General features: G+C 35.5%; 1 protein-coding gene across 1 annotated transcript in view; it reads left to right on the forward strand.

The window, feature by feature from the left end:
- Positions 1 to 8,029: 8,029 nt before the first annotated feature.
- Positions 8,030 to 14,727, forward strand: part of RFTN2 (raftlin family member 2) — a gene marked incomplete at its 5' end in the record, with an annotated part of 28,593 nt that continues 21,895 nt past the window's right edge. Inside the window, 2 exons of the mRNA XM_084289514.1 lie at positions 8,030 to 8,168; positions 13,017 to 13,200. Coding sequence (XP_084145640.1) covers positions 8,030 to 8,168; positions 13,017 to 13,200 — 323 coding nt within the window. The remainder of the gene's footprint in view (positions 8,169 to 13,016; positions 13,201 to 14,727) is intronic.

Genomic DNA, 14,727 nt, shown 5'->3' on the forward strand with positions numbered 1-14,727 from the left:
TAGATTGAAAAATGGCATACAAGTTATTAAACAGAAAATTTCACATTTAATTTCTGTACTATATAAATTTAAAAGGTCCTTTAATTACAGTGGAAAAGCCATTTTCCCACATATACACTAGCAGCATCTGTGTGTTACAGACTTTTTTTTTTATTCTATGTGCATTTTGTTTCAATTCCAAGAACTTTTGTGCATTTCTGGTGTTTTTTGTTTTGTTTTGTTTTGTTTTTCAATCGGAATTCCCTGTTTTTAATAAGTTGTCTTTACATGTGTGTCATTTTAGTGCTTGGGTAGAGTAACTTCTTAAAATTTGGACCACTAGTTGAATAATTGCTTATTATTGCTGATGGTGACATTTTTCTTATATGGTAAGCAGTATATTTGGCTTTATGAAAACTTGAAAACATTTGAGAATTTCACTTGTCTGCTTTGAATTTTTCTGTTGTCTGAGCAAGACTTAGGAACTCCTTTACAATGTAATGAGATTGAATACTTATTTCTCCTCAATTGCAAGAAAATATTTTTCTTCTTTTTTTCCTTGCTTCTCCTTTCATCCCGCTAGGATACCTTATATATTTTGTAAAACTTGGGTTCCTAAAAGGTTAAAATATAACCTTTGTATTTAATAGGAAAACAAGCTATGTGTTATTGCTTATAGTAGCATTGACATCTTTATATATGTAAAATATGCTGGTTTATTTTTGTTTGGTTGTGTTTTTTTTTTTTTTTTTTTTTTTTGTTTTGATTCTTAATCACTTAGGGATCTTACACAGTGGGCATTATTGTCAGTCAATGTAAGTGTAATATGTAAATATCTTAAAAGATGATTCTAGCAGTCAATAGTAGTAGTATTGTGCAGGAAAAGAGGTGGAAACTGGTGCTGTTCTTACAGTTGTTTGAAGTTGTTCTGGAAGGAGATGCCATGTACTTAGTTGCATGTTTACTCAAGTTACTTTATACCTTTACTAGGTAGAAAAAAAAAATCTACATGATTTAAACATGATTTGTTTTTAAAAAAATGTGTTGCTGTGGAAGCTGTTGAGATCGTTTTGCCCAACGAGTATCAGATATTTGCAAGTTACTGTGTCCACAGGGATATCAGCATATTTCTGAGGGGCTAAATAGCTGCTGCTCTAGTTTGTCATGTCTTTGAGCCAGTCTGTACCACCAAAAATATCTGTCCAGTTATTCTTCTGTTTTATTTAGATTTTAGAATTCATCGTTATAAATACTACAGAAATTTTGGCACAGCCTCACAATAACTTATTTCCATGAGAGAATTTTTATGTAGTAAATCTTTCTGTAAATGCTATGCTGTCTCTGAAGCTGCCAAAAGAAAGTTGTGTGTTCTGTTAGAGGCTTTTTTCTTGGATCATGAAGCAAATACACATTTGACCCACAATGTGGAAGAGTTAGTCCTAAATCTTTATTTTGGGGATTAGCAGTTTCAGTTTACTAAATATAACTTCCCTGTTCCTAGAGTGGTTTAGGGATAGAAGAGGTAAATTTCCTAACAAGTTCTATATTGAAAATGTGCTCACGGGGAAGACTTTTAAACTAATAGCTTGAAAATGTGTAAATATTGTGCAGTCATTTACACATCTATCAGCTTAAGTTGCATCTAATGCAAATACAAAATGTCCTTTATTTCTGTTTATTGGAACAGATGTTAGATTGTTGCTAATGAGTTGATTCCATGACCTTTACTTCAAAGAATATTTACTTCGTTTTTACTTCCATATGAACTTGAGCATTTGGAAGGATATTCAGCATTAAAAACAGAAGTCTACCCACAGTGTTCTGCTGCAAGGTCTATAACTTCAGTCTGGAGGTATCAGTTGTTAGGATTATATCACCAGGTCTTAACAATGCTTCATTTTGTTCTGACACCTAGAAAACACCAAGATGAACCACTGGTAGGTGGTTTTCCTTCAGGAACCACAGATTGCTGTTGAAACATTGATGGTTCTCCATTCATATTGTAGTTTACCTTTCTTTAAGATGTCTGCCAACAATGAAGGCATAACAGGAATTACTAGTAGCTAAACCTTTAAGCTCTCAGTAGTTGAAATCCTATCTTAGTAATTCAGGTACCTCAATTGTGTCTGACTTCTGTAATTTATTACAGGAATACACTAATTTACACTAAGAAGACTACACGATTTTCTCACAGGTGGTGTCTAAAATTGCATTATTTTGATACTGTAGCTTCCACGATTTTTAAAATCTCATAGGCTACACAGTATTACCTTCCTACTGCTTAAAATTTTCATAAAAATTTTCATTAAAATTTTTCAAAATTTTCATAATTCATATACTTCTATACAGAATTCATCTAGTTAAGTGCAGATATTTAGATTCCTCCCTGTGATTTTGGGTTTGGAGAAGGGTTAACGTCTCCTTTGGACCTCTGTAGTTTCCCTTTGGTAGCTGTAGGAGGGTTCAGATTAGGAATAGGGTCCCTGGACACTCGGTAGCTGATGGCAAATAATCATCTTTGTCTTTGTGCACTGCTTGTCACATAGTAGCAAACCAAATTAATTTTCTGATTTCCACTTCCTGAGAATTTAGTGACCCTTGCTAGTATTGTTTATTTTCTACTGAACTAGCTGTTACAGTGTTTTTAGCAACTGTTGTTTGTTTAGTGATATATTTACATGGTCAAGTGCTAATTCTAACATTCTGTTAAGTAATGCTGGCTAACAACCTGTAGATTTACAAAATTTATCTCTCCCTTGTGTTTTTATGTATTTGATCAAGGATTGGTTCTTGCATTAAGTAGAATTTTCTGGTTCCCTAATGTTTCGAGTTCCTGCTACTTCTAATCTTGAGCACCAGAAGTCCATTCATCATCCCTGTAAAACTGTTTACATATTTCATATTAAAGTGATTATTTGTATTCTGAAATGTGTTTTTCAAATAGTTCAGTCAATGAGGAAACTACATTCCAATATTAACTGAGCAAAACCTCGCAGAATACATAGTTTTTAACAGTTTGTAAATGTAAGAAGTTATAAGGGTGTGAAATAGTGGGTGTTCAGTTGTTTTTTACTGTAAAAATTACAGTAAAATAGATTTCTAGCTTTGTAATGTTGAGCTGTTACAGTAGTTTAAATTCACCTGGTATAAAATTTCCTTCGGTTCTGTTTCCTATTTAAAAGATACACATAGTAAATCAATACATTAAAGGTCTAAAATATAATGTTAGTGTCTCAATACGCATATACAATCCTGTACATGGTAGGCAAATCCTTAAAGGTTTTATTCAGAAAATCTAAATAGAAATACAGAAAGCAAAACAGTAATATGTGGCTCTAATTTTAACAATGTTTAGTAATGAAGCTAATATGTAATGGAGAAGTATGTGTCTTGTTAGACACATACTTGTCACTGTAGACTTCTTGAGCCACAAATAATTAGAAAATACTGAAATTAAGTTTGAGGGCTTCCTATGGTCATTTTACCTCTCTGTCCATCGGTGGAGCTCTAGTCTATGTAAGTGTGTATATTAAATGTAAGCAAAATGCTGTTCGTAAAATTTCTAATTGTTTTTTAATCAGATTAGTAAACGAGGACATCCAGTTTGATTTGAAAATGCATGATTTTATTTAACTGCATAGTTTCATTCAATACTGTATTGCAGGTTCAGAGGATCTAGTCAATTGTAGCCTTGTTAAATGAGACACAGTGGATGTATATAGATAAATGTGTAATAAATTTGTAGGTCTTATGTTAGAGAACTGTTCATGGCTTCGTAAATCCAAAGCTCCTTCTGTTGAAGCTGTTTGTGATGCAGCAGCAAGCAAGAAACAAACAAAGTTTCTGTGGTTTGTAACTTCTAGTAAAGTTCTGCTTTAGTAGCTGAAAGTTTAATGCAAATACATTGGTCCCTGTATACTGTTTGAATTGTAATTTGTTTATTTAATTGTAGCATACATTAATAGTTGAAACAGTTCTAGAAAAATGTGAAAAATTGAATTGATGAGCTTTTATCATTAAACTAAGCTTCTGCAGTCATCAAAACAAACTATTGTCATCTAATTCTACTTTTTAGAATATTTAAGTTAAATATTAATACAGAAAACCTGGCATTTCTGCTCGAAGCTAACATGTTTAACAAGACTGTTGTTCCTGTTGCATTCACAAAATTGTTCCTTTTAGGGGAAGAAAAAAAAAAAGATAAAAAGACCTGTGTGAGACAAGATAAAAGGGGTGGGTCAAAGTGGTTGTAGTGAAATGATTCTACAGAAAATTAACTAAATGACAGTGCTTTGTTTTAGTTTCTCTTAAAAATAATAGTTTTAATAGTTCTTGAAGGTAGAGATGTGAAAATTATTTGGCTATTGAATTGCAGTATTTTTCATATTTTTCTAATGGAAATTTTTCTTTTTTTTTTTTTAAAGTGTTTTTTTCTCATTGTCCTTTGCCAAGCAAAACCTTTACTTTTTCCTGGAGTCATAAAAATTAAAAAAAAGTAACCATAAAAAGAAATACAGAGAGGGACTATGAAGTGCAAAATTGTTGCAATTTGTGAATAATATTACTTAGTTAATGCACTGTCTCTGATTCCTGTAGTTGCTCAGTTAGCCTCAGGTTTTGGAGCTATTTGACTAATTTAGCTCTGGTTTCTAATTCATGCTCTTGAGTCTTAGTATTTCTGTCCTCTGCTAAAAACATTGTGTCAGGGATGACTACACTGTAGCAGATGATCATGCTTATTTTTCTCAGTATTGCTCAAATACACCTTTGTAAGCTGCAATCACAGCTGCTAAGAAAAGCTGCTACTGGGAAATTTTCTTGGTCCAAATGTTATTTTACATCTTGGCTTTGGCAGGGGAGCTAAGAGTAAACTGTTTTGTTTCTTGCTAGTTGAGTCACTTTGGGGCCTAGTGAAATCTTTATAAACAGAAGTGCCTTATTCTGTAGGTAACTGGTACATTTTTAAGGTATTTGTATTTCCGATGATCGCAACTCTTTAACCTACATAATAGAAATGGTTCTATTTTTCTATAGAAAAGGCTGTGCAGCTTGTAATACCTGAATTTATTCCAGGTAAGCTGATCGGCTCAAGTGTTAGAGTGAGTAATCTCACAGAAGTGCTCTTGGTGATGGAGACTCCAGCTGGTTCTAAATCACTTGGCTGAGGAGGAGTTAGTTCCCACGACTGTGATACCACTTACAGATTTCATAGGCCTTCTTAGGAGTCCAGCTTCAGTTTCCCATTTCATCAGAATGAAAACTGTTACGGGATCCTGGAAGCTTTTCACAGAGGCAGAGTCACTTTGGGTTAATTGCCCCATGGTTTGGTCAGGCCGTGGCCTATCTCTGCCTTTTCAGAAGTCTAAAACTGATGCTGAGCTTGGATGAGTGAGTCTCATGTGCTCTTCCCGTGGGAGCTGCTGTGAGTGACAGGCCTCAGTGAATCCCAGCATAGGGTGGGGACCTCTTCCTTCCCTGGTACCACTTCCCAGAACCTTTGCATTTTGAGTCACCGCAGTGGGCAGTTTTGCTGCAGAACCTTGTTGCAAAATGGATCTAAAAACAAAACCCTTCTTGAAGCACCTCTTGAAGCCAGAAATGTTATACATTTGTTTCTCTCCAAACAGGTCCAGGTGTCTTGGTGCAGATTTGAACTCCTGTGAGGAATACTGCTCATTTTGGTTTGGTTTTGTTTCCTTTGTTCTGCTGTGTGCTCAGTCATTGCATTGGTTCAGTCCAGTGACTTCTGAGTCAAGTCTTTAATAGTAGCTATTGACGGATTTCCAGTTTGGAAGCTTGTAACTACTTGACTAATCTGGGGTTACCTAAAATAAGGATCATCATTTTTATCCGTAAGTGTTTCTGCATTGGTGTCAAAAAGGGCTTGTTTATACTATGAAAAATCCTGTCTTGGAGAGAGGGTTGGAATCTGATTTAAGCCTTGCTACAAAGAGTTCAAATTACAGCATTCTGGCCTCATTTAAAAACAAAGCTATCTTCAGTTAAATTAAAAAAAAAAAAAAAAAGCAAACAGCTGGCAACTAGACTAGTGTTGCAAAAAGGTTTCTTCACTTGCTGCTATTTCCACTTCTGCCATGACTTTATACAAGATCTTAAGACCCTTGTGGAATCAGACAGCAGGATTCTCCAAGTTGACCGGACCATTACGTGGATGTTTGGGATAGCAGCAGTTCATGGATGACCTTTTCTGGAGAAAAAAAAAAAAAAAAAAAAGTATTTGGAAACAATTTTTGTGTAAGCAGATATTCAGGAAGCTGGAGAACTTAATTGTTTAATTGATACGTTCTCCTTTGTTTTAATCAAGAAGACAACACAGGAATTTCCTCTTTGTTTCAGTACCTGGGATTTATTTTTTTTAAGACTGTAAGATTGAATTGGTGATGTTGCATAGGCTCTGCACTCAGTGATTATTCAATTATTCCAAAATTAAGTAACTTTAAACTATAATGTGGATTTCAAAGGTAAATCATTCCTGGTAAGCTACTTAAAGTTACATCACTTTGCTTATAGGAAAACAGGAAGAAAACCCCAAGTGGTTAATGTCTAAATCACATTGACTGATTATAGAAAATGTGGGCAATTCTGATAAGACTAATAGCATACAGTGAATAAAAATATATAAAGCTTTTAAAATCCAAATACATGGATTATCCAAAATGGATTAATTTGAATCTCTGGTTTCCTCTAGATGATTCTGAATTTTTCTAGATGCAGTCTAAGAGCAAAAAACTTGTATTATCAAACTGCCCATCCCTGCAGTAACAGTACCTCAAAAAATCACTCACTGTTCCTTTTTTCCACGTGTGTTGTTGTGGTCTGCATCAGGGCTCATACAGTTGCAAGTTATTTGCAGTAGTTAATGTGAGAGTACTGAGTGCTTATGTTAGGTAGTGGTAAGCTTTCTTTATTATTATTTTTTAATGAATTAAAGGAATATATACCGGGCCCTTAAATTTACACTAAATTTTCAGGACTTGAAGAAAAAGATACATAGGGAGCAGAGCGGAACATCTGCTGTTGCAGCTGAGGTCAGCCTGATGGAGGAGAGGACTTGTTCCATACCCGTGAAAAAGGGGGCAGAAGGTCTTGTAACTATGTTCATATTAGCTTGAAAAGGACTTTGTGATTTGAACGTCAGTGTTAGTTGTTAGTGTTGATCAAAACCAATTACATAAGCCGATTTTAGTGATGTAGATGCATATTGTAATCACATGATTTTCTTGAGAAGAAGCTCCTTTACTACGTGGTTTTACATTATTACAGTATATTACATTATGTTCATGTTTTTCTTTGAAAGAAAATTCCTGCGGAAAGGAAATGGGAACTAAACTTTGAAATCTAAAATAAGGACTAAACTGCTTTTCATTTACTTTTCTGCCCTTTGAGATGCCAGAAGTAATTTCCTCTTGAAGCTGACTTCCTTTCTGGAAATGATTTTCGTCTCCAACCATGTTGAGGCTCTTTTCTCATTCTTTCATACTGACTAACTTGCTTTTTTTTCCTCTGACTTGCTGCTGCATTTGAGTAGTACTTCTGGAGGTAAGTAATTACTTACAAACAGGTTTCTCTATAACTTTCTTTTTCAGTTCTTGTCTTCCCCCCACCCACCCACCCACTGCCCCTCCTTCCTGCCCAGTCAGTCTAGAAGGACAAACAAAGCACTATTGGTGTCCTCTGCAAGGGAGCACTGATAGGGGGCTGGCTGTAAATTGACGTGGCATGGAAAATCTCTGCTAGTTTCTAGCAGCTCTAACATCGCTGCAAAATCAAGCCTACTCATACTAAGTTTGTAGCTTGAAAATATTACAGGCTTACTGTTTATATATACATACAAGAAAATGAATGGAAAGTACCCTCATCTTTTGATTTGGGAAGCAGACTTTTTCTGTATTTGGATTTACAGCTAATAGAAAACAAAATCAAAGGGAATTGATTACTTTTTTTTTTTTTTTTTTTTTTTTTTTGTGAGCAGCAGATCTCGTTGCTTCCCCCTCCTTTTCCTGCGATTTAATCATTTGCAGATCTTGCCATGGGGTGCGGACTGAGAAAGCTGGAAGACCCAGATGATAGCAGCCCTGGAAAAATTTTTTCTACATTGAAGAGACCACAAGTTGAAACAAAGACGGAATCTGCTTATGAATATGTATTGCTGGATTTTACATTAGAAGGTAATTTCTGTTATATCTGTTGTTATTCTGAAAACGTAAGGAATAGGATTTAACTTTGTTCTGTTTTGTCTGAGTTGTAGTAAAACTTACATACTTTTATCCAAGCTAGCCCAAATGTAAGACTTTTATTTTGAAACACAAATCATGACGAAGGTCTTCACTTAGATAAAATTACAATGGAAACTGCTGAAGTATTTTTAACAACAAAACCGTCCAAATTACACAACTGTCCTTGTTAAGGAAGCTGGCTAAAAACTGTTAGAGATTTTCCTAGTTTCCTATGAGTCAGATACTGCTATCCTTACTCACTTCGAGTAGCAATTGTCTGAATTTAGTGTGACTGTTCAGAAAATACACTGTGCCTGAGCAAGGGTAACAGAATGCTGAATAACTGAATAACAGTTTCTTAAAATGCGTTCAACTTCGGAAAACAGGCTGTCATTGTCCTCGTGACTTTGTGCAGAAGCAAGTCTATTTCTTAGCTGTGTAAGTAATAGTCTTCTCTCTTATGCCCACCCCAGCCTTTTGGTGGATGTTTTAGTAAGAGTATTATAGTTGTTTTTTTCTTTTCTTTTTTTTTTTTTGCAAACGCTCTATTTATAGTTGCTGAATAGGCTTTTGAAATTGTGACCGAAGTGAGACAAAATTTGTATGCGTAGCTGGAGGCAGACAGTGCTCTGTGGGATACTTCCTTCCCGAGGGTGTCCCGTCTCTAACAGAGCTACTCCCTGTTCCAGAAAGTTGAAAACATAAACAAGCCCAGATGGCTGCCCTCGGAGAACAGACAGCTCAGTTTTGCAGTCACTTCGTGGTAACTTGGCATTTTACAAGAACTGAATCTACTGGAAATTCTTGATAGCGAGGATTTAAAGTGCATGTGATAGCTAGAGGCATTTGATAAAGGGAGAAAGTGTAAATGCATGTCTTGTTATGTGTTCAGGAACTTCTTTACAAACAAAACCTGGCCTCTGTTTAGTTTTCTTTTCAAATTAAAGGAATGCAGTTATATTTTTATTTAAAATGTATTTGGCTGTTCACTGAAGAACTATAAGAACTAACCGAAACAGCATTTTACAGAGTTACACTACTTGACAGCAAATATGGCTCTTTATTTACACATAGTGACATGAGTTTCTCATTGGTTTATTCTTTTTGGAGAGACAAAACTTTGGGCAGGTAGTAGTGGTAACATACGGGAAATAAAGCTGGACCCCCTAATGTATATGTGAATTACCTATTAATCTACTAATAATAGAAAAAATAATAAAACTTACCTTTTGTGACTAAAGTGTGTTTGGCGTTCTTAAATAGTCTGTGTTCTAGAGAGTTTTGCTCTATTTTGAAGTAGCGAGCTTCTGGAAATACTTCGTAAAGGGTCTGTTTTAAAGAAGGTTGTGGCTTTAAGAAAAATCATATTAAACAGTGTCAATAAAGGTCTATTTTTGCAGTATGTTAATAACCTGTTGTTACAGCAGTAAAGATTCGTTTCATAAGTGCTTAGCTTCAGTGACGTACTGTGGAGTTATGAATGCTAAATAACATTGGCAGAGAGAAATTTTGAATGATTGCCTGACTGCTTTGAGGCACTAACTGTAAGCAGTTAGATTTAGTACATATCATTCTGTTGGATGGTTTTAGCTGCATGCGCATAATTAACTTTTTTTTTCATTTGAGGTCTCTGAAGAGGTAAGATCATGAATGAATACAGGCAAAAATGCTGTACACTGTCTTTCTTGGAGGCATTTCTGAATGTTGTTTGCTTGTGAAACATGGGGATTGGCTGAGATACTGTAGAAAATCTGTTGAACTACTTTTTTTTTTTTCTAACCCATTCAACTCATTCACATAGTTGCTTCTATTCAAGTATTCTTGGGCTAAATGAAGCTTAAGGAAGAGCCTATTATCATGTCAGACCAGTTAGTTTTCAGTATGCTGTGAAGTTTTATGTTATATCTTCATGGCACTCTGTTGACTTCCAGAGCAAGATCTTCCCCAGCATCTGAGATTGTTGTTCTGTTGAGTGACATATTGAATCTGGAACCAAGTAAAACAGAAAATCTTATCTGAATATATTTAAGATCCTAGAGTAAGCTATAGCCTGCATTCAGATAAAAGTACAGCAAGCATAAATGCATTATATTTCAGTTTAATATTCTGTATTCTCTGCTTCATCAGATTTATGATATATGGAGTTGAAATGGTCCTGCTAGGGAGACTTTCAGGAGTTCCTGATCTTTTTTCAAGTTGTGGTGCAGATAAGGTCAACCATGCTCTTGTCTAAATCTGCTTGTTGGAGTCCACGAGCATCTTAACTAGTTACTAGCAGTATGTTTTACCTTGATTTGTCTCTTCTTGTTTACCCAAATATTCCCATCCCTACTGCGTAAATGAGTTCTGAGTTCCATGGAGGTACTTGTGCGAAAGAAGAATCACGGCCAAGAAGAATACAGCCAGGCTTGCGTTTGCAGGGGTTCAGTGAAATGTAATTTTACTGAACTGTTTACTGAAATGTAATTTTAAATGCTTGTCAAAGATAGGAAATACAATGGTTTCAGTCACGAGGCATATCTCACTTACAAAAACTTATTTTTGGAGATGAGTTTAAACATAAAGTAGGGATAGCATAAATATTCCTACTTAAGGAAAAAGCTTACAGCTTTTCCAGAACTCTCCTACTAGGGAGAGAAGGAATATTGATGCAAGCGTATTGCATTTCAGCCCACTAAAATGACACGCTGCGAAGTTCTTGTCACTCTGAATAACAGTATGAATATGTATGGAGTAGCTGTTTTGTCATCATCTCCAAAGCTTACTATACAATTAGCCAGCTAGCTGTAGTGGGAATTTTCAGTTAAGGCAATTGGAAAATCACTGAAGTGATGATCGTGTTGCATCCATACCTGATTTTTTGGCTTGTGTGTGCTGTAGAGCAGTTATTTCTTCAATAAATATTTAATGTCTCTGGGATTTATTCTGGGTAGAATTATGGGATAGAGGTGTTGTAGGGCAAAATATCATCCGTCTGTTGAAGAGAGGCCTGTAATGCAGTGTGCTTAAAAAAACAAGTGTAAATATTCCTATTGTAGTGAAGTTCCAACCATGAGTTGTAAGGTAGCTCCAGAAAGTGAAACAACCCAGTGCTATGACTGAGAGTGGTAGAGTTTATGTTAATAGGTTGTTGGTTAGCTATCAGCAATAAACTATCAATATATATGCTAATGTTGCTTTTTGATGGTGTGCAGTTCACTCTGTACACGATATTTTGGTTCTTGATAGCTTTTTTTGAGCTGGTAAAGGCTTTACAGTAAGAGTCAAAGTAGCAGTTTTATTTTTTTCCATTCCTTTTTCACTTTAATAAAAGCTTTTATGCAAAAGCATACATTTGAATACTATAAATGTTTTGGTTTTTTTTTTGATGTTTTTGGGTTTTTTTGTTGATGTTTTGTGTGTTTTTTTTTAATGTTGATTTTTTTTTTTTAAAGAATGCGAGGTTCTCTGTAATGAGTATATATATCAGTATTATCCCCACTTTATACTTGGAAAACAGTGCAGTGATTTAAGCTTCACAGAAAACATATCACTCAACCAGCAAAAATCTAATTCTGTTTATTAGAATAAAAGTGTTGGCAAAATAAATATTCATATATAGTAGGTTTATGATACTTTAAACCAGTAGGGTAAGAAGATTTTGTGACTTGCTGTGTCTTTGGTAAACTCCTTAAAATTTCTTGCTATTGTGCATGTATAGGATTGGCATGTAGATAAAGGAGGAGATAAAAACATTAAGGAATACATTTACGAAGTGGTGAGTTTTGCAGAGAGAGGGACCTGTCAGAATATGAAAAGGGTGTGCATCACTTGCAGCAGAGGTAACTGACAGAGACCATCAAATTCCAGATCAAGCTGCCTTGTTGTGAGAGGCCACATCTGTGAACGATGGAATTGTTGATGTTGGCAAATACATGTGTATGCTAGCAAAATTACTCTTAAGTTACTGTCTGTAACTTAATATTATTATTAATGTAAATTAATATTAACTAGTTGCTTAGTGGAGGCTCTGAGAGCATCTATAATTACAGTTGGCGTTGAGAGGAACAGGAAATGCTGATAGTCAGGCTCACTGTGGCAAAGCACGTAAACTACTACCAGTGCACAGTCTTCCCTTTTCTCTGTGCAAAAACTGTGGACCAGACCACAGACCACCCCCTAGTTTTTGCTAACTACTGTGTGGTACCTGGCTGTTACCTGTTGGTCAGAAATGCTTGCATACACCCAGAGGTATCCAGCTTAGAATTTAGTGATACCATTTAGCTTACTGTGATATGGATTTAAGTCTACTTGGGGACATAATTGTGTATATTTTAAAATTTCAACCTACAATCCACAGATGACTTCTAAGGGTTCCAAAAAATGTGTTTGAGGAAAACAAACCTGTTCTTCTAGAATTAAATTAATTTTGTGGAAGTTTACCTCTCAGGTAGGGTTAAAGTATACTGCTGCAGTATGCTTAAGTCTTTGACTAGACAAAATAGTTGCTTAATATCCAGACCAATTGCGTGTTTAGATGTTGATGCAGTTCTTAAATTAGCTTGACAAAGCTAGGTCCAACGAAGTATTGCCAAATAGATTACAAATAGATCATGTTGTCTCCTAAAAAATACGTGTTTCACCTAGTTGTATACTTCATAATCACAGTGAGTCTCTTTTTTCTTGTGCAAAGAGGACTTTACCTTGTTAATAAATGCCTTGGCATAGGTTTTGTGTGGTTTACATCAAAGGAACTCACTTCAAAGTGTCTGTACATACACAGTATAATGTGCTTCTCTTCTGTTTTTTCAATGCTTTTAGCTTCCTCAAGTCCTGAAGTTATCAAAATCAGTTCTGTGTTGGATATAACATCTAAGGTGGAAGAATATTACAACAAAGGATATGTCGTAGGAGCTATTCATCCTATTCTACTGCCAATTGGACATAGAAGGAATTTCCCTGCAAGTCATATGTATCGGGTGGTACTTTCAAGATTAAAATTAAGGTAACAGTGAAACAATTTAATTATATGGGCCCATTACTTAAGTTATTTTTAAGAGGGTTGTTCATCATGCATAGTTTATTAACTTACGATAAATACCTCCAAGAATCAAGTAACTGTTCCTTATCTAGAAAGGTGACCAACTTAATAATGTTCTTTTAATTAACCCCAAGTACAAGATGAAACAAAACACTAGGAGACTAATAAGCTGCATTTAATTCCCTCACATCTATCTTGTCTTGTTTTCAACATTTTTCTTTTCACTTTTTCCGTAAGAGCACTACTTAGTAAAAGGTACCTGTAAAGTGTAAAATGCTCACAGTTCCTCAGAGAGAATCATTTAACCTTGTTATGAAGGAAGTACTCTGTGACTGGGGAGGCTGTACAAAAGCTTGTTTTTTTTCAGTGAGGAGAGAGTCAAGAGTTTGTTTTCATTCCAACTTCCATAATCTTGCTTGTTACTTCTGGTTTTGCTGCACTGTAATCACCATGTGATCATAAGGAAAATATACAAAGAAATATTACAGTTAGCTCCTTTAACTGCAACGAAAACAACCTTTTTGTTCTTGAGTAACTAGAAAAGTGGATTTCATGTTGTACTGAGAGGTGTGATGGTTCCCCTTCCATCTCAAGTCCTGGTATGATGCACAGAGGTTTGTTCAGCTTCTCTGGGAAATCTCCAAGGATGTACCTCTGACGGTGCTCCCTGCCACTCCTGCAGTTCTATAAAATGTAGTTCATTTGAGGGAGATTCTCCATCAAATGTTTTGACTAAACAAGCATTGCCCATGGTATGGCATTTGCTTCTCATACATCTTACTTTCATAAATTCACGTGAAGGCAAGGTGAATGTTGTCCATATGGACAGATGCTTAAAGAAAAAGGCAGAATACTTGCTTTCTGGAGCTGAGCTTTCTGAGAGCTGACACTGCCAGTGCTCAGCTCCCTCGACACACCTAATCTCTGTAGACGTGGGATCCTTATGAAGTTGTCAGTTTAACTGGTAGGCCCTTGAACAGGTGAAGGACAAGAACCAGCAGCCTCCTTCTGAAACTGCTGGCTGTAAGTACCTGACTGCATTTGCAGATGCCATATGTACATACCTCTGTTGGGTTTCCTGCAGGTGGATGCACCTTCTCCAGCAACTATCTTGAAAGTAACCTTTTTATATTCGAACATACTTAATTGATGTTTCACTCCAAAGCTTGAGTGAAAGAAACAGCAAAGAAATCCATACTACATTGATGATGTACAACAAATGTTATACGATCAACAACAGAACTTACTTTCAATAAAAAATGATGAATGTTATTCTTTAAAATAGAAATTAAAGCTTGTAGGATTCTGAAATATAGGATTGAAATAAACACTGTGTAACCCAAAGGGATTTGTAGTGCGCTGTGTTTCTGGCATGTGCCTGCACTGTTTTCACATACAGTAGCTGTAACTCCGCTTTAATTGCTAAAAATAAGCAGCAGTATATTAACAGTGTAAAAGTACCATTTCGTTTCGTAGCATAGTGCTTTTCTT

Source organism: Netta rufina (assembly GCF_964035555.1).
Source record: "Netta rufina genome assembly, chromosome: 6".
NCBI classification, from domain to species: Eukaryota; Metazoa; Chordata; class Aves; order Anseriformes; family Anatidae; genus Netta; species Netta rufina.